Source organism: Pleurodeles waltl, chromosome 6, assembly GCF_031143425.1.
Source record: "Pleurodeles waltl isolate 20211129_DDA chromosome 6, aPleWal1.hap1.20221129, whole genome shotgun sequence".
NCBI classification, from domain to species: Eukaryota; Metazoa; Chordata; class Amphibia; order Caudata; family Salamandridae; genus Pleurodeles; species Pleurodeles waltl.
Genome location: NC_090445.1, coordinates 1,313,810,483 through 1,313,835,796, shown reverse-complemented (window position 1 = coordinate 1,313,835,796; position 25,314 = coordinate 1,313,810,483). Strand labels below are relative to the sequence as shown.

At 41.5% G+C, this 25,314-nt stretch overlaps 1 protein-coding gene across 4 annotated transcripts in view; it reads left to right on the top strand.

Moving 5' to 3' along the window:
* WAPL (WAPL cohesin release factor) overlaps positions 1–25,314 on the top strand; it is a 769,297-nt gene that overhangs the window by 8,959 nt on the left and 735,024 nt on the right. For all 4 annotated transcript variants that reach the window (XM_069240591.1, XM_069240593.1, XM_069240590.1 and 1 more), the window contains exon 2: positions 14,398–14,927. In XM_069240591.1, the coding sequence (XP_069096692.1) occupies positions 14,420–14,927 (508 nt within the window). In that variant the 5' untranslated portion in view covers positions 14,398–14,419. The remainder of the gene's footprint in view (positions 1–14,397; positions 14,928–25,314) is intronic.

Below are 25,314 nucleotides of genomic sequence, written 5' to 3'. Positions count from 1 at the left end.
AGTGCTGCTTAAAAATAGTTTCAATATTGTGCAAAAGTGGTAGTCTGGGTGAAAAAAAAAGAATATATATATATATATATATATATATATATATATATACACACACACATACTTGTATACTAAAAATAACCAATTTCCTAGTCCCGAACCAATATTTATAATCACAAAATCCAATAAAAGGTCTCATTATGATGTCAAATATTACTTAGTATATATAGAAATTTCATTGCTTATAAATAGAGACTACAGAAGTTTACATTTTCACAAATGTACATAGAGTTCCGCATCCAAATTATGACCCCACAGGTTTTCGGAACCTAATAATAGAATCATTCTAGATTCAGTTTGTCTTAACTGAGCAGTTCTATTGCCCCCCCGGGGGTTGAAAGCAATGGTTTTTATACCATAAAATGTCAAAGAGCTACAATTGCCTTCATGAACATCCCAGAAGTGTTTAGCTAAGGGATAAGACGGATCATGATTTTTGATTGCTCTGAGATGTTGTAGAAACCTCACTTTTAGTTTATGAATGGTACTGCCAACGTATTTTTTGTGGCAGCCACATTCAATCACATATACAACATACTCAGTATCACAGGTAATACTATCAGTTATTTCACATATTCTGCCCTCAAATGTAGTATATGAATGGGTATTTTGTGCGTATGAACAGGATTTACAATGACCACATTTCCAAAAATCCAGACTTTTTTTAGATAGCCAAGATCGATTAGCTTTGGCACAGAATAGACTTCTAGTAAGATGATCACCTAATGACTGAGTTTTACAATATGTGATCTCAGGATGTAAACCTATGTTATCTTTAATGGAAGAATCATGTCTCAAAACATGCCAATTTTTTTGTATGATGTTATTCAATTGGGATGCTGGGAATTGAATTCAAGAAAAAGTCTGGGCCGAGATCTATCATCTTGACAATCGTCATTGTTACCTCCAGATTTAAAAAGCAGTTTTTCTCTGGACATGTTCAACACTCTCAGGTGATCATCATTTAGGATCTTTAAGGGGTAGCCTCTTTCTAGAAATCTGTGTCATAGTGGCAATTTCAATGTTGAAACACTCATCAGAATAAATTCTACGAGCCCGTAAAAATTGACTATATGGAATGCTCCATTTTAAAGCTTTGGTGTGACCGCTATTTCCATGCAAGATAGAATTACAGGCAGTTGGTTTGCGAAATATGGTTGTCTGTAAAATGTCATTATAGACTGTTATCTAAACAGCAAGAAATTCTATAGTATGAGCACTATACTTTACATCTAAATAGATGTTAAACTCTTTGTTAAGTATATTGAGCCAGAGAATGTTCATCACCATCCCAAATGAGAAAGGGATCATCAATATATCGGACCCACAGCACCACTTGTTCCATGTACTTGCTGTTGGAAGCAGACCAAGCTATCTCCTTCTCCCACCAACCCATATACAAGTTTGCGTATGTGCGAGCAAATGAAGCTCCCATTGCTGTCCCTTGTTTCTGCAAATAATACTGATTATCAAATAAAACATTATGGGTGAGGCAAAATCTTTGCATGGTTAAAAGCATATTAGTATGTTGAAGAAATTCAATTTTGCGGGTACCTAAAAAATGTCTGCAGACCTGAATACCATATTCATGCATAATGGAGGTGTAAAGGGCGGTCACATCCATAGTGACCAATATAAAATTAGATTGCCATGGAATATTGTGAATCTTGGCTAAAAAATCATTTGTGTCTCGCAGATATGAGGGCAGTTCAGTTACATAGGGACACAGAAAGAGATCCAAGTAACGGGAAGTATTTTCTAGGAGGGAGGAATTCATACTTACTATTGGTCGACAGGGGGGATGTGTCTGATTTTTTTAATGAATTTTTGGTAAAAAGTAAATGCAGGGAATTTTTGGAAATACGACCTTCAAGTAGAGATACTCATTCTGGTCAATGAGGCCATTAGAACACCAAGTATCTAGCATCTTCCAATAAATGGCTTGATATTCAGTAGTTGGATTAGTGCCCAATTTTTCATAATGATGCTTGTTGGATAGTTGGTGATGAGCCTCCTTGACATAACTTTCTACGTCCATGATTACGATGTTACCTCCTTTATCGGAGGGCTTGATGACAATCTTGCTATTGGATTTCAACTCATTTAAATCTTTCCAATCTGAGGCTGAAAAGTTGGTTCTCTTGAATTTTTTCACTTTATTGCCATTCCGATCATTTAGAAAATGATCAATATCCTCAACCACCAATTCGTAAAACGTATCAATCAAGTTACCAGTAGGTAGCTGTGGATTAAATCTACTGGAAGGTTTTAGTGCACTAGAGGTAGTCTGATCTGTTATAAATCCCATGGTTTTCAAAATTTCATTCAGTACCTTTGTTTTTGCTCATGGTATCTTCTGAACTGCTCAAATTACCAATCTCTACTAGATCGGGAATATCATTAATATGGAACCCAGAAAGATTACCCACATTTGTATTTGACCCTGATGTGATTGCCCGTGTTTTATTGGAAAAGTGCTTCATTAAACGCAACTTGCGTGTGAATTTATATAGTTCTATTCTAGTGTCAACATAATCCCAATGTACATCCGGACAAAAACTCAACCCTAGGTTGAGAATACGTTCTTGGTTCTGGGTCAATTGAACCTTAGAAATATTTACAATGATGTTAGAATTATCAAATTGAAGATCCCCCTCTAGTCTTGATGTTTGTAATTTCTTCCCCTTCCCCCTCCGCGTCTTGTGCCTCCTCGACCTCGTCCTCTATTCCTGTTTGATTGTGGCGTGACTGATTGTAATAATCTAATTTCTCTGTGAAATTCCAATTTATTTGTAGAGGCCTCATCAGCTGATGAACTCACATCAGAACTCTCATCCACCAAATTCACTGGCACATTTGAGCCATCTGTTACAATTTTATCTTGTGCTCTGTGTATTGTATTTTCGAGCAAATGTATAGATTCTTCCTACTTCATAATCTTTTTTTGTCTCTATTAAATTTCAAAGCTTTACGAGTTTTGATTTCATCTTTTTTTTGTAATACGTTCTTCCATTTTCACCAATAATTGTTGTATTTCTTGAGAGTTGCCCATTTTTTCTAATTCTTTTGTTAACTGTTCAATCTTATGTGCTTGTTCCTCCATACGTCGTTTAGATTGAATAAGTGTCCATCAATTTGACTGAACAATCGGATGTATGCAATCTCCATTGTTCCAATAGATTGGGATCGATATCCCCAAGAGTGGGCAAAATTAAAATTCTTAGACCTCGTGGTACTCGACCGTTTTCTATATATTTGGTCAATGAGGTCATTTCCCACCATTTTTTCAATTCTAAAATCCGTGCCTTTTCCAATTCAAAAATAATATTCGCTGCAGTACGAGTTTGCGGATTTATAACAACTGATGTTCCTGGAGCATTATCAAATAGAGTAGTAGCTGCCTGTTCCCACAAAGCTCTCCGATTGGCCATATTGTACTCGATTATTCAAAAGTTCTAACGTGGAATCACGTAAAAAACGGGAGGAGACAACAAGAATAACAGTCATTAGACGGAATCCTCAATGTGCAAGCATGTATAATAACAGTTTCACGATGAAAAAAAGTTTTCCAAAAGGCAAGAAAAGGTCAAAAACAAAAATCAGAAAGAAAAACCAATGAAATTCCAAAAATGTGTACTTGAGAAACGTATAAAAGTCTTATCCAAAGAACCGGACTGAAAACAACGGGACAGCGTGTGTAAATAAAGTCAAAGGAGCCAATGCATTTTGTCAATCACAGTCTACAAAAATAATCACACGAGCTTTAAATACACAATTTTAAGCGGATATTTCAAATCTTTGACTAAAATGGTCCATTTGAGCCGAACACCGGTTAATTCCCAATAAGTTCCATTGAGCCACCCCGTGGGAAATCCTCCTTACCTCCGAGAGGTCATCCAACTCTCTTCAGTAGCTTCGATACTCACACGGGAGGGAAAACGTTGTATCACAGCGGCGTGGTGCAGCGTAAAGATTCTTCTTCAAAGGGAGTCTGGTTATATTGTATCACGTGCACTCTAAACAGCGTGCTAGCCAAACCGTGAACCAGGCAAACGCGGAGCAATAATTTTCAAAAAACAGTGCAACTCGATAAAGCACCAAAAGGCTGCACAATATCCAAAAGCCTGTGGAAAGTGGAGAGTGAACACAATTATAAAAAATCATTCATATGCAGAATCGTCGGCTCCATTTTTGGAAAAAGTTCATCTAATAAACAAAATTAAATAGGTGGCACTTCCAAAAATTACATCAAATGAAAAATCCATTAAGTACCCACAATGAACAATTCTTTTTTTTTTTTTTTTTTTTTCTGGTTTATTTCTACAGTAACCAGAAATGTGAGCTACACATTATCTAGTATGAAAATCGGAGGCCATGATCCAATCATCTGATATCAAACATTATTATCATTATTATTATTATTATTTTTTATTATCACCTGAGTGTTTGATATCCTAATACATGCCTCAAATAAGGACATCAATACTGATATCATGTCTATCTTTGCTTAGTACTGCACCTTTCCTCCTCTCCCTCATTTCCCATTGTCACTCAGTAACCCTGTGGAATAAGTCCAATGAGTGTAATGTAATACCAGTATAAATTGAGGTGGCTGTGACCAAAGCTACTCTGAGACTGACAAAGGCCGAAATACTGTAAAGGACAAATTCCCCTCCCAGCAGACACCACCCCCTGTTGATAGAGCCTCTCTCTGTTAACCAATGTTTTGGCCCAGTCACACTCAAACACCACACAAATTGACTGTTCACTGAAGGGCTTGACTATCCATAGGCATAGTTCATGTGAAGTGTGATTACTCATCTCTGATTTTTTTGCTGCCACAGTTACTGTCCAGAACACTTCTCTCATTTACTCTCTATAAGAACTGTTTAATAGCAGCACAAAGCTTGATTGTCTTGATGAGATGGTACAACGTTTGCAGACCATCATCTATCATTCCCCTTAGTACTCTTCTTGATAGTGCTGTTTTGTGTTAATTCCAAACGCCTGCTCCGAAAGCCCCCAAAATGGCCTCCTAACTTAATTCTTGGACACTTCACTTCATTTTACCTGAATAGCCTCCAATTTCTTAACCCACAATATGTCATGTTAAGACTAAAGCTAGACGTCCTAAACGCACAGCTCATGCTACCCAAGAAACCTCAGAAGGTTTACCTCCTGCCAGTGCAGACACCATCTCCTACACTGTACATCAAAGGTGCTCTCATGAAAGGTAGCAGTCTCTAATGCAACCTCCATATCTGACTCCATTTACGACCGTGATTCTACTGCACAAACAATGTCACCTAATCTTCAAAAGTAGTGTCCGAGACCCTGCTGCATGTGGCCCATGGGTTTCAAGCTCTTTGCCCATTCTTACAATGAAGTAGCCCCGAAATGCTGTTTCCACCCAGTAGAGCTCTATAGGTAATAATGTGTTATGGTCCCTCAAACCCTACCTTGTTAGTAATGCTGTGGCTTAAGCACAGCTAAATGATCACTTACAACCCTCTGTTCTACCTATCACGGAGACACAGCAACTGCGAATCCGTCTTTGCTTGAGCGAACACCAGAAGGAAGAGACTGAATTGAGAACCTAAAGGACGCCAATGTAGTGCCACGGGAGCCCTTGGGCCTGTAACAACACCTGCCCTGTAATAACACCCGTCCACCCGGACTTAGTCAGTGACGCTGATAGGGGGATCTCCATGCGCTGCTGTTGGAGCTGAAGCCGGATGAGTGCTCCATCTGCCTATGCAGCGTCCCCATGCGCCTCCCGTGCCCGAGGTGGGAGAAAGAGGAGTCCTGCTGCAGCTGTTGCATATGCAGAAATCTTGGTAGTACCTGAAGATTGGTTTCTTCTTTCTCATCTCTCCTTGGTGAGTCGACTGGTGGCGTAAAGTGCTCGTGAGGCAAATCTGGCAGGAGGAAGTACAGCTGTGGTCTTTTTTTGGTGTGGCCCTTGCGTTGGCCAGTGAGCAAGTGCCCTCTTTCTGGGTGTGCTTGCAAGGTCCCTATCTGTTGGTTTAAACAGACCCTTTTTCTTCCAGGTTGCAACTTTCTAGTTTCCCGGAGCCTTATAATTCAACACCCCATCATTCCAAGACTGAGAGGGCTGCTGGAGGTAAAAAAAAAAGTGCTGCACCCCTTGTGGGAGGAGGAGCTCTGTGAGCACAAGGGGGTGGAAGTGAGAGATGGGTTGACGAGAGCTCAAGATAACCTTAAAATTAATAAAACTCTCGACCGCTTCCTACAGAAGGCTGTGGGAGCTCTAGATAAAGAGATTGAGATGGCTGAGCGCCGTCTATCCCGGCACCATTGACTCCAATCTCCTTCCCTCTACAACTACCCCCCACAGCCTCTGCAGCCCCAACATGTGCAGTCAAATCTGGCCCTCCTATTAACAAACTATTCAGACAATACCCAGGAGATCCCTTCTGTGGCTTCGGTTGGGGTTACTGTGTGCATTGCCATCACCGGGCCCCCTGGCTGGTGCACCAGTTTTAGAATCAAAGGGGGAAAGCAAGCGTGGTGATATTTTTCCAAGAAATTAGCGTGCACGCACCACGGGCATCGGCTCCAGATCTGAAACCGGTAACAATGGTGGGTGGGGCGCGGCTCAGCCTTGAATGTCTGACATTATTCCTGACACTATTCCTCAAGCTAATTCACAACCCCACTGTCAGCTCTCAACTTTGGAACAACCCTCTGGCGTTGGTGGTAAGCCCCCCCTCACACTCCGTTGAGGGCACGTCACCTAAGGGATGTTGTACTCATTCCTGCCAATCTAAGGTGAGTTTGATTGCTGGACCGGGATGTAATCCAGCGGAAGGCTGTTCCAATGATGTAGTTACTCTTAATGGGGGAGTTCATGGTGCTGCCCCAACAACTAACCTAATGTCTAAGATGCCTAAAATGTCCACAAGCGTCAATTACCTGGTTCTTTAGCGACGGACATGGAGTCTAGCAGAGTTGGATCTGCCAACTATGTGACCCAGTTAGTTTTGCATCTACCTCTGGAATCTTGTCCATATGTGCTTGTAATTACAAATTTACCCAGGCTCCGAGCAAATAGTGTGGAGACTTATACAGAGTTGAAAAATAAGGTCATCCATTGGGTATATGTTAATGCTAGGTTTTTGCATTTTATTTTTATGGAATCTTCAATATTAATGGTGAGGAGGGTAGGATGGGTGGGCCTGCTGAATAAGTGTGGTGTGGGAGATTGTATTACTATAAATTTTGTCTCACCTGCCTTGGTCCAACAGATTTTCTCAAACTCCTGCAGAGCTAGCCCCTTGGCAGGAGGGGTCTCCTTGTGTTAACTCAACTTTTTATCCCCCAGTATCCGAACTCGCTCCCAGTGGTCTCACATATGGCTCTAGAGGTACCCCTTGTTCCCATGTGTACCACGTGCTACAGTCTGAATGTAGGCAACCTTCACCTTCCCTTTCAGATGCAGATTGACACAAAGCCAAAGTCACACAGGGAATCCTTGGGATAAGGGGGCTGAGAATAACAACTTGGGAGTTGCGATATTTTTAGAGAAAAAGAACCTGAGGGATCTAGAGTGAGCAGTTTAGAAGAAGAACCATTGGCAAACGTGAATTTTATGAGTCTCTCAAAGATTGCACCGCTAGCCCAGAACTATACACCGGTCACTGTACTTGATCAGAACATGGCTGGCTTTGAATCCATCGGGGCGTGTGATACTACTGGAGTTAAAGAAGTTGGGGGGGGTGGGGGGGACCTAGAGCAAGTAGTTTAGTGGTAGATCCAAGGGGCAACTTGAACTCTATGAGCCCCATACAGACTGCACCACAAGCTCAGGATGACACACCAGTTACTGTTCTTAGTTGGAACATAGCCAGGCTGGAGTCCAAAATGTGAATTCCAGATTGTGTCTCCTTCAAAGATTTGCCATGTTTCAAGAGATATGGGCCTTGGAGCCCAAGTATAGATTTGGCTGTAAGAGTTTTTGGGTTCCAGCACGTAGGGTGACTTCTGGAAGACCCTCGGGGGGGGGGTTACTCATATGGGCTAGCAGTTCCCTCAAGTCCCAGGCCAAGGAAGTGGACATGGGCTGTGCTGACTTACAAGGTTTAATACTGTTCATCCAAAGGGGGGAAAAAAAAAACTACTTTTGGTGAATATATATATATATATATATATATATATATATATATATAGAGAGAGTGTGGGCAGCCATTGAGAATCTGATGTCTTAACTGTTTTAGACAATATTTTATCCAGCAGATTCACCACTCACTATATTCTAATTGCAGGGGATTTTAATGCCACTTTTGAGCCTTATCCATTGGCTCAAGATCCTCACCAAGAAGAGGACATCCTTTGGGGCATCCCTCAACTAGCAATGAACTAAAGTCGTAGAATGAGCAGAATGGCTTATCAAATTGTTGACATTACACTTGCACATGGTCTCCATGCTTGCAACGGTCGCACCTATTCAGATGTTAATCCTTCCCCCACCTTCAGACGTGGAGCTTATAAGAGTCCTATTGATTACCTTCTACTAGACATTCGTTTGTAGGGGCATTTGGTCGATATGGTGGCAAAAGAACATGAAGAAAGCAACCATGACCCGTTGATTCTATCTATCACGGGTCTGCTATGCATAATATAGGCCCCTGTTTCTAGGGACCATGCGCAGCATCTCACCATGACAAACAACAAATGGAATGTCAAGTGGGAAGCTGTCTGCTCTTCACTAAGCTCCCTCTCAGCAATATACTGCCTATTGGCAGATCAAATGAAGCTTATGCTCCATTTATGTGAGGATGATAGCAGGCTCCTGGCTGTACATACGGTACTATTCAACTCCCTAAAATAACTTTTTTTTATTAAAGAAGTCGTTGCCAAAACAAAAAAATCAGGTGTAGTGAGAGGTGGTTCAATCATGCAGGGAAGCCAAGCACAAATTGTTGAGGGACCTGAGAAGGGGGATAAGAGAGCCAATAAGACAGTCAAGAGAGAGCTATGAGCTGGAACTATCAAAGGCACAAAGGAGTTGGGAAAAGAAACAATGGGTGGCTCCCTAGCCAAAACTAAGGCAGCAATAGCATCCCTTAAGTGGGGAAAGGCCCCGGGCCTCGACAAAAATACCTGGTGATCTTTACAAATCAAACCCCGATATCTGGGCCCCTTACCTGAAGAGGGTTTGCAATGCAGTTGCTGCAGGAGCACCCATTCCTTGCACATTGAGAGGAGCCAAGAGTGTCCCCCCCCCCCCCCACCTCCTTTTTTTTTTTTTTTAAGAAGGGCAGTCCCTGTGATCCATTCAACTATCGTCCAGTAAGCTTGCTTGATAACTTCCAAAAAATGTTTGTGAAGCAGATTGTTTCCCTTAGAGTGGATTACAGAGAGTGGGGCCATATCTGATTTACGGGCAGGTTTCAGACCTGCGATCAGTACAATAGATCAAGCACTGAGGTTCCTAGCAACCAAATGGAGGACTTTGGATATCAGAGGTGGGAATGTATATGTGGCTTTCATTGACCTCCGAGCGGCCTTTGATCTGGTACCCAGGAACAAATTATGGTTGACACTGACTAACATGGGAGTCCCCAGAGGCCTTTTAAGCCTTATTGTCCGACTTCATGAAGGTACTTTCGCCCAAATTAGAAGTGGCAAGGATTGTGAACTAACAGACCCAGTTATTATTGAGAGAGGAGTGAGGCAATGCTGTGTCCTTGCCCCCACCCTCTTCCTTTTATACATAAATAAGTGTACTAAGTATTTAACAAACTGTAATAATGACTCACCTAGGTTGGCAGGTCAGAAAATCCAAGGGTTGCTTTATGCGGATGACACTATCATCATGGCAAAATCACCCTTGGGATTGCAAAATTTGGTTGACCAATTCTGTTTTATTCTGCAGAGACTTCGGCTTGGAGGTCAATGTCGGGGGGGAAAACCAAGTTTATGGTTTTTAGTCTGTGCAAGAAGAAAGTGAAAGCTAGCACATCAATAAATTCTATTTCATTGGAAAGGGTCAACGAGTTGGACTATCTAGGGATCAGGCTGAAGGACTCTGGTAAATGGAATGCACATATCGGAAAAGGAGCACATATATGTCAAAGAGGAGGAGCTCTGGATCGCAAAGCCAGAGCTGTAGTTAGCCCCCCATTAAACCCCATTGTAGAAGTCTACAAAGTTCAGGTCCGGGATGCTGCACTGTATGGTGCAGAGTTATGGGGTTTTCAAAGACAGCTAATAGCTGTACAAATTAAAGAGAACAATTTTATTAGACACATAGCCATGATGATGAAGGGCACACCGATGATCCCCCTCAGACTAGATCTTGGGATGAACAGTATCAAAGATGTAGCGGGCTTGAGACCCCCTCCCCACCCCACTCTTATATTGTATCCACCTCTGGAGGACAGAGGAACTGGAACCTTTTTGTGAGGCAATTAAAGACCTAATAATGAATCAAAGTAGCTGGAAAAAGGTCAGTTGGCTGAGGGAGATTAAATTAGTCGGGATGATTTGGGCTTCCCCCCCCAATTTTGAGAGAGGCCAGACTCTATCCCACCTAACGCTATTTCACTACCCAAATTAAGATATTGGGATAAGGCCAATGAGCAGATCCTTCATAATAAAGGGGTGGGTCGCTTAACATCAGACTTTTTGCTCCTTAAACTGGAGCCATGGCCTGAGCAATTCCTTGAACTGCCAATACCTGCACGTGCCTGCACTTTATTCCTTCAGTTCAGATACAGCACCTTACCAGTTAATTCTTTTACTGCCCCGTGGCCGCAGAACAGCCCTGAGGCCAATAAGTGCAAAAGGTGTAATTTATGCATGGGTTCAACTGAACATGTGCTCTTTTTTTTTTTTTTTTTTTTTTGCCCCCTATATAAGATTCCAAAGGAAAAATTGATCATCCCTCTGTGCAAGACTTTCTTTAAATGATCGTGCCAATGCACATAGAATTTGCAAATATGCCTTCTCCGCACTGGTAGCAAATGCTGTTACTAAATACTTGTCAGCAGCTTGGTCTAGTCGCCATAGGGCCATTACACCATCAGTTCTCAGTGTTTAGCCTGTATTACATGTAAAAAAAAAAAAAACTATTTAACCATGTGGCTTGGACAGGGTTTTGGAACTGATTTCTTTTTAATAGTACATAGGCAATCATCCTGTGTCCCTGTTACATTACCACCAGTGCTAGCTTTAAAGTGTTATTTCTATGCATTCGTTTAGTGTGTGCGCTATTTCAACATGAATTTGACAACAGTTTTAAGTTATAATATATGCTTCTTGTCACACTGTGTATGAGCATCTAATGATTTGACCGTGCTTAAATTATGTTTGTTTGTTTATTTTTATTTTTTATTTTTTTAATGCGAATCCTCTTCTCCACTTTCTTTGCTATATGATCTTTCAGGCAGGAGGCTCTTGTTTGCCAAAGCATGTTGTTTGATTTATTATGAAATTGTATCAATTTACAACACAATCTTAGCCTTTTAGATCCTGGGTCGGATTATTTGTACTTATCTTGATGGTAATAACCGGGAAAACTTGAATCTGTAACTCTTCTTTTGTCTTGTTGATTCTTAAATATTTGTATAATCTTAACTTTGTGATGGAAATGTTTTAGTAATTTTGGCACCTAAATGTAAAACCATGTACCAGGAGTGTCTTGGCCTATGATTGACCTTTTACTCCCAGTGACTGTGGCCTTAGAGAAGCTATTCTTATTTAATGTAAACTCTATTTTAAGTCTGTGCGGTGCTTTGTAAAGCACAATGATAATGAATGCACTTTCTTGTTTTGTGTGTAAACTTTTATGACATATGGTCGAAATAAAGTATAATTTGATCTGAGAACCTAGAGTGGTTTCTCCACGTGTAGCCATCTCTCCTCCCACCTCGCCCCCCCACCCTAAAAAAAAAAAAAAAAAAGAAAATGTGCACGATGTTGGCCTTCTACAGAAAGATATTGTAAGATTGTCATTTGGAAAATTGCATTACTGTCCCATGTTTTATTTGATCATTCCATTATATTTTGCTATCTGGCTTTATCCTCTGGATGGTTCCTAAGAAACCTAACCTGATAAGTAACCTAGGCTAATGTTTGAAGCTGAGTATTCTCTGCTACAATTCATAAAAAAAAAAGGCAAGAACATCAATATTGTGTTGTAACTTCCACCACAGTAGCTCACTCCACACTTCCAACTCAGAAACATCTGTTGCCCTACTGAAACCCCTTATTAACAAGACACCAAGAGTAGGTAACCGTGTCCAGTAATAGCATTTTTGTTTTGCAGCAGCGTATTCAGAATATTTGTTGGGAAGAGTCTGTGGTAATCCTCAACCCTCCTGTCTGCCCTGACCACGTAGTAGAAAAAGTAATAAGATTGATTGTGCATCATAGCAAGCCCACACCCAGCAAAACCCTCCATACAATGTCATCACTGTGCCAGAATAATCTTCAAGTGCTGTATCTTAGTCATCCTGATCTTTTTGCAACCTCTCTGGAATCTGTGAGGTATGTTTCCTCATTGCAAGGATTTGAATTTTGGGACAAAAGTTTTTCCAATTTAGCCAATGCTGGTGAGAACCAAACTGTCTCCTTCATTGGTTCCTATATTGCTTGTTCCTGGTGCCTACCCCGCCGCTGCTGTACTCATGTCATCTCTTAAGGTTGCTGGGACTGCCCCGGAGAGTCTGTGACATACTGTCCCAAGCTTTGTCGGAGCTTGAATCATACTGTGGCTGCAACCAGAACTTGAAAGCGGACCATCACATACAGATTTGTTTAGTTTCTCTGTGGATTTCCATTGTCTTTGAACTTGCTGGGCGTGAATCGAGGGAGTCCACGATGTATGAGGTTCAGAGGAGAACCTGGTTATGGCTGCATTATTTTTATTTCATTTCAGTTTTCATAATTGAGCATTCTGACGATCATCAACATTTTTGGGGTTGCGGGAGAAGGACCCGAGTGAGTTCCTGATGAGCTCTTTCAACATGGGTGGAGTGATGCTACTAGCAGATATTCCTGGCATTGGGTTCCAGAGTAGTGTGCTACTTGCAGAAAAGCGCTTTGATGCCTCACCAGGGGTAGTAAGCGCTATATACTTACAATTAGACATACAGAAGCAGGTATTAGGAGTATTGTTAGTGAGGCGACAGTCTGATGTTCACCAACGGGGGTTGGTCCCTTACTCGGTCACCTTGCTCCTAACCCACACTAATTTGGCCATGTTCCACCAGCAGTGCTTGCAGTCCTGGGTGTAAGGGTAAGGGGCATCACAAGTCTTTAGTCAGCCCAGGAGAACACCGTTAACATCAAGGTAGCCTGCTTCTTGAGACGGGCCCACAACAGTCTATCTAGGGTGGGGCAAGTAGAAAAGAAACTGAGAACTCCCACAATCGCTAATTCACTGCCCACAAAGAGGAGTCACTCAGTTGCCGGTGTGTGCATGTATTTAGGCCTCCCCATCTCCCCAGATTCATCCTTGGGTGGGGCACAATTGGCAGCTCGGTCTCTGTGTCACCTGCCCAGCCTTACTCCTGCTCAAGCACCACCTGCCCAGCCACACTTGTGCTCAAGCACCACCTGTTCTACTTCCCTCTGCTACCATACGCACGGAGTCAGATTAAATGGGTCTGGGTGACACTGCCTTTGACAATTGGGCCGGTTGTCTGCCACTGTGTGGTTCTGTTGATGCCAGGATGGGTCACACCAGTTCACCGTTCCCAGCCTTCTTGAAACTGGCCACAACAGTTCTGACCTTCTCTTTTCAAGGATTGAATCCACCCCCTTCCACAGCTGCTATATGTATTGGACAGGAACATTGGCAGCTGTATGAAGCCTGTGGCTGAAGGTGTTGTGATCGACCAGCTCACACACTGCCAGATTAAGGTGTTTTGTTGAGAATTCTGTTAGTTTGGGATTTAGAAAATATCTTAGATTTTAGCGCAGAACAGTCCTAGCATTAAATAAGATCCATGAGCAAAGCATCTTGATGCTCAAGAAGCTACACACTGGAGGTACAATCGGAGTCATTTGACTTGTTACTGCTTGTTGCTGTTCTTTCTGGGCTGAATCTTTTGGGGCCAACCTTTAGAATTTCTATGCATGGTGTTTAACAATTAGCATTGTATTTGCTGATTGGCTTGCTGGACAGTGTTAAAAACGTTTTGAATGTCATTGTTACCTTTCTTTTACTCTTAGGAGCATGTAAAAACCTAGTGATGTTGTGTGAAAGTTTTGGGTTTATACAGCATTTTTTAAATCTTGCTTGGTCTCATATGAGATAGTATAGTTAGATATTGCTAATAGCTATCCAATTCATGTCTTTTTTTTTCTTTTTTCTTTCAGGGAATATGAAACGGGTGTCAAAATGACATCCCGGTTTGGAAAAACATACAGCAGAAAAGGGGGAGATGGCAGTTCAAAGTTTGATGAAGTCTTTTCTAGCAAACGAACCACACACAGCACAAAATGGGGAGAGACCACGTTTATGGCCAAAGTAGGCCAGAAGAGACCTATATTTAAACCGGCTTCAGAAATTCCTAAAAAGCCCAAAGTTACTGAAGAAATAACAGAAGATCCATTTGGATTTGATAGTGATGAAGATTCTGCTCCAGTTACCACTTCCAAAATTTTACCACAGCCTAAAGGAGCCTCACAACAACCTGTGGAATCACTGACGAGTGATAAGCCTGAGAACTTGGCATCCTCGGAACTTGAGGTGAATGACTGTACTAGTGAGTCCCGAAATACAGGCAACACTCTCTCTTGCAAGTTCATTTCTTTTGATAGTGCTCTGTATGACCTAAATGAAACTAAAGCAGACAGCGTCTTACAGGATGGCAAAAGAGACAACAGAATTAAGTGTTCAACAACAGGTATGTTTTAGTCATTGTTACTACAGTCTGTGCCACTTAATTTTTCCTGTTATGATAGCTTGTTCAACGCATGATTGCAACGTTTTATGGTATTGTAGGTGGTGATATGTGCCAAAAATAAGCAAGCTTTTATGCCTTTGACATGCATGCCTGTACTGTGAACAGTGGACATTTGATGGTAGCGGAAAATTATGCTGAAAATAACAAACAACATCACTACCAACTTATTGCTAGCGAATGAGTTGTTACTTTCTACAATATTCCGCAAACTGTACTTGAGACAATCATTAGTGCCAGGAAACAGTCAGCTAATGCTATCTGTAGGCAGACTCTAAGGTAGACTAAAATTATCAATTTTTTTAAAGGCTTTGTAAATTTCTGAGTTTTGTTCACAGTATAAAGAAACACATGGTCTTTGGTAAATGTGTTTCCAAGCCTAAGTTTGTCTTTCTGAATGTACCACTGGTTTCCTGGGTGCAGTTTATTTTGATCAAGTGCTAATGATTAAATTATGGGGCTGGATGCAAGTTTATTAACAATGCCATAATTCCACCACTTGCCCTGCCATATGAAATTAAGGGAAATAGATGACATTTCTTTCTGTCTTGATATTTTAGTCATTTACCAAGTTCACCGAATCCCATCAAAATTGGTCTGTTTACACCTGATGTGTTTTACCCAATGCACTTTATACACTTTAATATGAGAGGTGATTTTAACCTTGCAATTTCTTAAAATATTTCAGTATCAGAATCAAATGTGTATCCATGTACACAAAATGCCACTATATCTGTTGGCAATAAATAGATGCACCATTCTGATGTAAGAGTTGTGAAGCTCGAACCAGCAGGTTAGGATTTTCAATCTTTGGTTGCTATATTGACCACTAGCTATCTATTTCAGTGTGGTCACTGGAAATTAAGCAAGTGGGATCTCTTTGTGGTCTGGTAATGTAAGGAGAGGTTTCTTTGTATGTGGTTGGGTACACAACTAACATTGAAGCATTTTTGTTTTCTGTTATTCAACAGTCTACCTTTAAAATGTCTACTCTGTGTTCTCCTTCCATCTTTGGCTGAACTTGATAATAGCCCTTTACCTCTGACAGCATTTTGAGCTGCTACGTTTCTAGGAGAGAGCTATGGTATTGTGCCAAAGTAGAACCTCATTCTTCCCTGCACCCACAAATGTGGATTTGGAAATCTTTTTTCTTCTGTCATGTGTACTGTGCATTTCGAGTGCAGCATAATCGTTGCAGTGCACCAAGGCACAACAATGTGTAGTGCTTGTTTATACCACTATCATAAACAAAGTTGATGCTGGCATAAACCATGAATAGTATATCTACTATAAATTTGTTTTTTAATTTTCTTGTGAAAAGTAGCTGCATCTTAGTTTTTACTGGAAATATGAGTTCAAGCCAATTAATTATTAGGTGGCTGGGCGAGAGTTTTGAAGAAAATGTGATGCGAGGTGTTGGCAATTGAAGAAATAAAACGATAGAGATTAACATAGACTGGCATGCCACTTTGATTAGGTTATACTCAGAGGTGACATGCAGATGGTAGAGGGTGAGATGAGGGACGTTCAATAGAAAGTAAAACGATCAGCCATTAGTTTTAGGAGAAGGTAAATTTTCCTTGCACAATTCTAGAAATATCCATTTTTGGTTAGCATGGGGATGTGATTGTAAAATAGTAGAATAATCCATTTGCATCTGAGAGATTGCACTGTAGCACCTGCACAGTGCCCAGATCCTGTCTGTAGGGTGCCAGGCTCCCAATCAGACTGACAGTATGCTGTACCAAGATATGTGAAATTATATAGACCCACTCCTGCCCAGCAATAGGAACTTAAATGTATGCTTGCAAGAGAAAGGGTAGATTCAAGGAGAGCTTCAGAATGTTTGTGAGGCAGGAGCACTTCTTGTACAGCTGCTCTCTAGAGAGGTCTGTAGCTTTTACTTCACAGTATTTCACACTACCGAGGTCTGTGCATGTTTCAGGCACTGTGTGACTTGAGTGCCTTTTGCTGAGCAGAGCAACTGGTCTAGCAGTTTGTTTCTTGTTAAGAACCATGTCTCTCAGTGTCTTTAGGTTACAGTTACGAACCAGCGATACATACAGTTAGGTAAGTGAGTGTGCCGGAGGCAAGGTAGAAATCATGGAGAGGTTCAGTGGGAAAGATAATTTGATACACTACACCCAAGGGTCTGTGCAATACATTGAGCACTGTAAATAAAGGTGTGCAAATTATCAATATATCTGATCGTTGTCTTACTGAAGCACAAATGAAGATCTTGCTGTTAGGATTGGGTTTTGCCCTAATTCATCCCCCCAATTTTGCCCAAATGCACACAGACCTTTTTTAATTCAGTGCACGTTTGAAACTGAAGAAACATTTTGAGGACAGACCTACACCAGTCATCCCCCACATTACGTCTGTACCAGCTAGTAACAGGACTATCTGGGATAACCAGGACATACACCCATTGATGTCTCTGGAACACGCCAGTCTGCCATCTATGGCACAATTACTGAAACGCCTGAATAGTTCTTCAAACTGTGGTCTTAAACCATAATCTACTTTCATACCTGGGCTCCCTTTGGATAACTCTATTGATACTTTCTATAAGGCAGTCACCAAAGACTTGTACCATCAATAGGACAAACTAAACCATAAATTCCACAACCGACATAGTAATCTTACCAATGATTAATTTAAAGCACTCAAGGATGTAAGTAATGCTACTGACAGTTATCAGATATGCGGACAAAGGAGGCAATGTGGTTATAATGAATCGCAGTGACTATATAGATGAGCTAGACAACTCAAGGGTGACTGTGCAGACGATGGACTTAGTGGCAACCCTCTAACTCTCATCACTGACATGATCAGAGACAAACTAACCTCTGGCGAGATCTTTGTATTATCACTGACTTGGAATTCAAATACATGCTTAACACGACTCCACGTGCACCATGTATATACATCTTACCGATAGTACACAAACCAGGTCTATTCCCATCAGCCGGCCTGTCCTATCTGAGATAGGCTCCAAGGAATATATCTCATAGTTCATAGATGTATACCTCCAACCTGTGGTGCAAAATCTGCCATCCTATATTTGTGACACCAAGCACCTACTTTGTCAACTTAACGACATTGACTGGACACATGAATGTTGGTTTGCCACTTGATGTCTCCTTATACACTTGCGTTGCATTAGACAAGAGCACTTCCAGCCTTCCTCTCCGATAAGGACGCACCCTTGTGGAGCATGCTGCAATGCTGACTGAAATGACCAAACTGTTTTCGGAAAATAGTGTGTTTTTACACAATGACAATTGGTACAAGCAGATCCAGGGAGTAGCCATGGGGCCTACATTTTCTCCATCATACGCAAATCTCTACATGGGTGATTTTGAGAAACATCATTTATGGACTTCTTGTCCACATGCTCTCACTGATTACATTCTTTACTGGGGAAGGTACATAGATATCATAATTTGGACAGGAAGCAAAAAGCAATTAGAAACAATATGCAAGCACCTTAATGACAATAATTACAGCCTGCGCTTTACACAACACATAGATAGCAAAAGTATGGAGTTCCTTGATCTTACCCTATATCGTGAAAACAATAAGATCAAGTCCAAACTATATAGGAAACCTACTGCCTGCAACTCATTACGACATGCAAACAGTGCTCACCCATCATCGTAAATTAATGCCATCCCACTAGGATAAACGACCAGAGTACAATGAAATTGTAGCAATGATCATGTATTCATGCAGGAATTGGAAGTCGTAGAACGACGGTTCCTACAAAGAGGTTATTCTAAAACAATTGCATCAAAAGCCATAACCAAAATTCTCAACACCTTTTGTACATCCCTTCTGACCCAGGGGATGGATACACAGCCTAAAAAGAGCCCAATCAACATGATTACTGCATTTAACCAACAGAGCCATGCAGTACATCCCATTTTTAAAAACCTCTGGCATCTTCTATTACTGGATCAGACATTACATAAATTCATTAACAGCCCAGATCACCTACAACCGAGGACAGACACTAAGAAATGAGCTATGTCCCACCTATATTGAGATGCGCACGCACAGACAATCCTGCAATTGGCTACCGCCCCAACCTTGTGGTTTTATATGTTCATGTTGTAATGTCTGTTAATTTGCCAAGTATAAACTTGATACGTTTTTGTACAACTCTCCACATACATATGAGATACAACAGTTCATCAACTGCAACAGTAAATTTACGGTTTACTGCATTGTCTGTCTATGTGGACTCATCTATGAGGGAAGTACTATTCGCACTCTTAAAGAATGGATCCAAGAGCATATCAGAGCTATCAGGAACAATCACCCCAACTATCCATTGGCTGTCCATTACAACTTGGTACATACTAAATCTGAGGTCCTGGGGATCAGATTCCATGGCATCAAATGCATTACCAGAGACTGTGGGGGTGGGGTGATTTGGTCTCCATGCTCAGGAAATGTGAAGCCAAATAGATCATTAACCTCAGCGCAGTTGATCTGGGTTTGAATGTGGATAGGGAACTACATGTTTTTCTCTAGTACATATTTAATGATATCTGGAGGGTTATTTTTCACATATACACATGCAATCTAGTATGTTCATTTTGGGATAACTATCCACATGCAATGTGTTCTTCTATTACCAGGAGGTCGGCCACTGTATCCATGTGGGGACCCTGGACCTCTCCCTGTATCTTTTACACAACTCTTTGCTATTGTATTCTCCAATGGTATACAGGGAGTGCAGAATTATTAGGCAAATTAGTATTTTGACCACATCATCCTCTTTATGCATGTTGTCTTACTCCAAGCTGTATAGGCTCGAAAGCCTACTACCAATTAAGCATATTAGGTGATGTGCATCTCTGTAATGAGAAGGGGTGTGGTCTAATGACATCAACACCCTATATCAGGTGTGCATAATTATTAGGCAACTTCCTTTCCTTTGGCAAAATGGGTCAAAAGAAGGACTTGACAGGCTCAGAAAAGTCAAAAATAGTGAGATATCTTGCAGAGGGATGCAGCACTCTTAAAATTGCAAAGCTTCTGAAGCGTGATCATCGAACAATCAAGCGTTTCATTCAAAATAGTCAACAGGGTCGCAAGAAGCGTGTGGAAAAACCAAGGCGCAAAATAACTGCCCTTGAACTGAGAAAAGTCAAGCGTGCAGCTGCCACGATGCCACTTGCCACCAGTTTGGCCATATTTCAGAGCTGCAACATCACTGGAGTGCCCAAAAGCACAAGGTGTGCAATACTCAGAGACATGGCCAAGGTAAGAAAGGCTGAAAGACGACCACCACTGAACAAGACACACAAGCTGAAACGTCAAGACTGGGCCAAGAAATATCTCAAGACTGATTTTTCTAAGGTTTTATGGACTGATGAAATGAGAGTGAGTCTTGATGGGCCAGATGGATGGGCCCGTGGCTGGATTGGTAAAGGGCAGAGAGCTCCAGTCCGACTCAGACGCCAGCAAGGTGGAGGTGGAGTACTGGTTTGGGCTGGTATCATCAAAGATGAGCTTGTGGGGCCTTTTCGGGTTGAGGATGGAGTCAAGCTCAACTCCCAGTCCTACTGCCAGTTCCTGGAAGACACCTTCTTCAAGCAGTGGTACAGGAAGAAGTCTGCATCCTTCAAGAAAAACATGATTTTCATGCAGGACAATGCTCCATCACACGCGTCCAAGTACTCCACAGCGTGGCTGGCAAGAAAGGGTATAAAAGAAGGAAATCTAATGACATGGCCTCCTTGTTCACCTGATCTGAACCCCATTGAGAACCTGTGGTCCATCATCAAATGTGAGATTTACAAGGAGGGAAAACAGTACACCTCTCTGAACAGTGTCTGGGAGGCTGTGGTTGCTGCTGCACGCAATGTTGATGGTGAACAGATCAAAACACTGACAGAATCCATGGATGGCAGGCTTTTGAGTGTCCTTGCAAAGAAAGGTGGCTATATTGGTCACTGATTTGTTTTTGTTTTGTTTTTGAATGTCAGAAATGTATATTTGTGAATGTTGAGATGTTATATTGGTTTCACTGGTAATAATAAATAATTGAAATGGGTATATATTTTTTTTTTGTTAAGTTGCCTAATAATTATGCACAGTAATAGTCACCTGCACACACAGATATCCCCCTAACATAGCTAAAACTAAAAACAAACTAGAAACTACCTCCAAAAATGTTCAGCTTTGATATTAATGAGCTTTTTGGGTTCATTGAGAACATGGTTGTTGTTCAATAATAAAATTAATCCTCAAAAATACAACTTGCCTAATAATTCTGCACTCCCTGTATGTGTATATATTTCTTACAACTCGTGCATGTATGATATACATATCCTGTACTTCAGTTTTCTCACAATTATTCTACGTACTTGAGCTTTGCAAGCATTTGCTGTACATTTTGACATCTCTATTTTATGTCCGCTACTCCATATCTTTGGCAGGCATGTGTAATGGATGACAGAATGCTAATGCATTACTGTACTCTACGTTTGTCTCCTCCGGTACTTCAGTAACCTCTTAGTAATTAATGAAATCAGTTGTTCGGTACATGTTCACCATGATACCATGCTAACTCCACGGTTGGGTGATAACCAGATTGCCATGAGCAAATGCCATGGTCTCATCTTCTCCTTGGTATCTAGTCCTTGCTCCAATTCGCCATCTACCATCCCCTTTTCTTTTTCTTCCTCTTCTTGTTTACTCTTCCACTTCTTATTTCTTATGTTAATTTTCCCTTTCTCCTTCCACCTCTCGCATACTCCACTTACAATATGTATGTTTCACCATACTCCAATATGGCCGCCATATTTGTTCCCCCTTGTACACACCAGCTTTTTTTTTTTTTTCTTCTCCCCCTCCTTTTTTATGTTAATGAGGCCTATAACTATCCCTCCAACATGGCCGACACTTTATTATATGTCTTCACACTGGAATCATCCTCTGCCTATTTCTCCAAGGTAAGCTGGTTTCAAACCTTTAGTCCCTTTTGGTTCTAACCACTGCCACTTACACTACGGCATACAAATGCCCGGTGTCATGTTCCTACATCAGTTACCTTTGATAGTCTCTGTTCTGACCTCGTACTAGGTCCTCTCCTTGGCGATTTCCGTTCGCTTCCCAAACCTTGTGCTTATTTTCACTTTTTCCCCGTGTTTTTTTTCGTGGTTTTCTTTTCTTCCATTTTTCGCTGTTTGATTTTTTTATTTTTTTATTTTTTTTATCACATTGCTAGCTTTAATAATATGTATTTTCAATTCCATGAATATAATTATAAAGTACACATAACAGCTTATGTGTACTTTAGTTTCACAAGCCTTTTTAGAGCCTATATCTGCTCACCTTTTACACTTGCTGTCTAATTTCTATAGTTCCCAGACTACACTGGGTTTTTGTCCTTCTGCATAGTAACTTTACATGTATAATGCGGTCTTATACATTTTCAGTAAGCTGGTTACAAACCTTTTGGTCTTTTCTGGTTCTAATCAATGTCTCTCATTACTCTCACCACTGCCGCTCGCTATTCGACTTGCACCACAGCATTTAAATGCCCGATGTCGGGTTCCCACCTGGGTCACCTTTATTTTTGACCTCGTATCAGGCTGTTTATAAATTTTCAATTTTCACATACCATGTCGTCTCTCCACAGGCATGAGACTTACCATAGTCTCCTGTTATTTCGATCCTTTCTTCACACTACCATGAAAAAGTCTCCTAACGTTTTTTCTAGGCATACTATGCCGACCTTGGATGCATATCTGGTACCTCTCAGACCGTGCTTACTTCTACAAGGTATGCCTTCTCCCTCTCTCTGTCGTGGCAATCTTCTCGCCATTCCTATGTAGTACCTTGATGTGTGCAGCACATGGTTAGCACAAATGATGGTGATGGCACCCAGAGTACACCGGTATAGGGTATTTGGAAATACCTACCCATATAATAGATGTGTTTTAACATTCCTCTCTACACTGTTTGTTTTTCCTCTTATTGGCACATGGGCAATGTACCTGAATATCTATTTCCTATGTGAGACGCAGTTGTCACTAATTTGACCCCCTACATTCTATTGGCCATGTTATCATCCTCAAATTATTAGGGTCCGAGAACGACGACTAAAATTGTCATATATTTTGCAGCCTTGAAAAAGTCACTTGTCGTGATGAAACACGTGTTGGCTTGCCTTTGCAACGATGTTCTTCCAATTGAATACAATGACCGTGGTTATAGTACGATGATTCTCTGATGGGCATATGACGATATCTTCGGATAAAAGAACCTACTATCACTAAACTTAATTGAATGACTTGTTTGTTGTCTAACCTTTTCGAGTGCTGCGGTATCTGCAACTAACCTTATGTGGTGTTTCTCTGGAACACCACAATACGGGAAGTGCACCATATTCACCACCACTACCTATCCTTTTCTGTGTATATAATTTGATATAGAGTGGTTAATTGACATCTGAAAATGTAGGATCTAACCATTAGCCCTTGACCTGCAATTCCTGTTCCTTGTGGTACCTGAAGTTACTTTTGGCGAAGGCCCACATTGCGACTCCTTTCTCCTTCACAGTAGTCTCCTAACAGGAACACTCTCCCAAGTCCTTTTCTCACAAAAAAACATAAATCAAGGAAGGAGTAGTCATCTTAATAGATAAAACTGTACCATTTGTGGGGACGTGTAGAGACTCCTCACAGTTCTCAAACATCAGAGCAGTTTTGGACTTTGGAAGTGTTGAATTGGGGTGGGGGGGGCAGTTTGTTCCTGACTTCATTCAACTCAGCTTCCATATTCTCAAGCTTTGTCATGGCTTCATGCTAGAAGCGATTGCTTTCCAAGATGCTGACTAATGTATGCTGTATCTTGCTTTAAATAGTCATCTATGTTGCTCTATGAGCATATTTCAACACCACTTCCGAAGTTGGTTGACTTTATTCAAGTGGTTAAAGGCTCCATGCTTGCTATGATTATGTAGTCCTGGCAGAGAACTTCACTAGTGCCCAAAGTTTTCCCGAATGAGGTTACTTTATTACTTCTTGTTAGACCTGACAGCCTTAGGGTGGTCACCCCTAACTTTCTGCCTGCCTCCCTCCACTTTTTAGATACTGTTTTTGCTGATTTTTAGACTCTGCACACTTTACCAGTGCTAAAGTGCATATGCTCTCTCCCTTTAAACATTGTAACATTGGATCATACCCAATTGGACTATTTAATTTACTTATAAGTCCCTAGAAGAGTGCACTGTGTGCCCAGGGCCTGTAGGTTAAATGCTACTAGTGGGCCTGCAGCACTGACTGTGCCACCCACTTCAGTAGCCCCTTAAACTTGTCTCAGGCTTGCCATTGCAAGGCCTGTGTGTGCAGTTTCACTGCCAATTCGACTTGGCATTTAAAAGTACTTGCCAAGCCTAAAACTCCCCTTTTTCTACATATGCCACCCCTAAGGTAGGCCCTAGGTAACCGATGGGGTAGGGTGCTGTGTAGGCAAAAGGCAGGACATGTACCTGTGTAGTTTATATGTCCTGGTAGTGTAAAACTCCTAAATTCGTTTTTACACTGCTGTGAGGCCTGCTCCCTTCGTAGGCTAGCATTGGGGGCTGCCCTCATACATTGTTTGAGTGGTAGCTGCTGATCTGAAAGGAGTAGGAAGGTCCTATTTAGTATGGCTATAATGGTGATACAAAATCCTGCTGACTGGTGAAGTTGGATTTAATATTACTATTTTAGAAATGCCACTTTTAGAAAGTGAGCATTTCTTTGCACTTAAATCTTTCTGTGCCTTACAATCCACGTCTGGCTGGGTTTAGTTGACAGCTCCTTGTGCATTCACTCAGACACAGCCCAAACACAGGATACCCAGCCTCCCTTGCATACATCTGCATTTTGAATGGGCCTTCCTGGGCTGGGAGGGTGGAGGACCTGCTCTCATAAAGGACTGCCACACCCCCTCCCTGGGACCCTGGCAGACCGGATTGAACTGAAAGGGGACCTAGCGCACTTCTAAGCCACTCTTTAAAGTTTCTCCCACTTCAAAGGCACATTTGGGTATATAAACGGGGCTTCTGCCCCTTCCAACTCAGACTCTTCCTGGAGAAGAAACTTGTAATCAGAACCTGCATCCTGCCTTGATGAACTGCCTGGTTGTCCAAAGGACTCACCTGACTGCTTTCTTTGAAGGACTGCTGCCTTGCTTTTGCCCTGCTGCCTTGCTGTTCTCTGGCTGTGCTGAGAAGTGCTCTCCAAGGGCTAGGTTAGAGCTTGCCTCCTGTTCCCTGAAGTCTCGGGACCAAAAAGACTTCATCTCTTCTAGAAGGACTCCT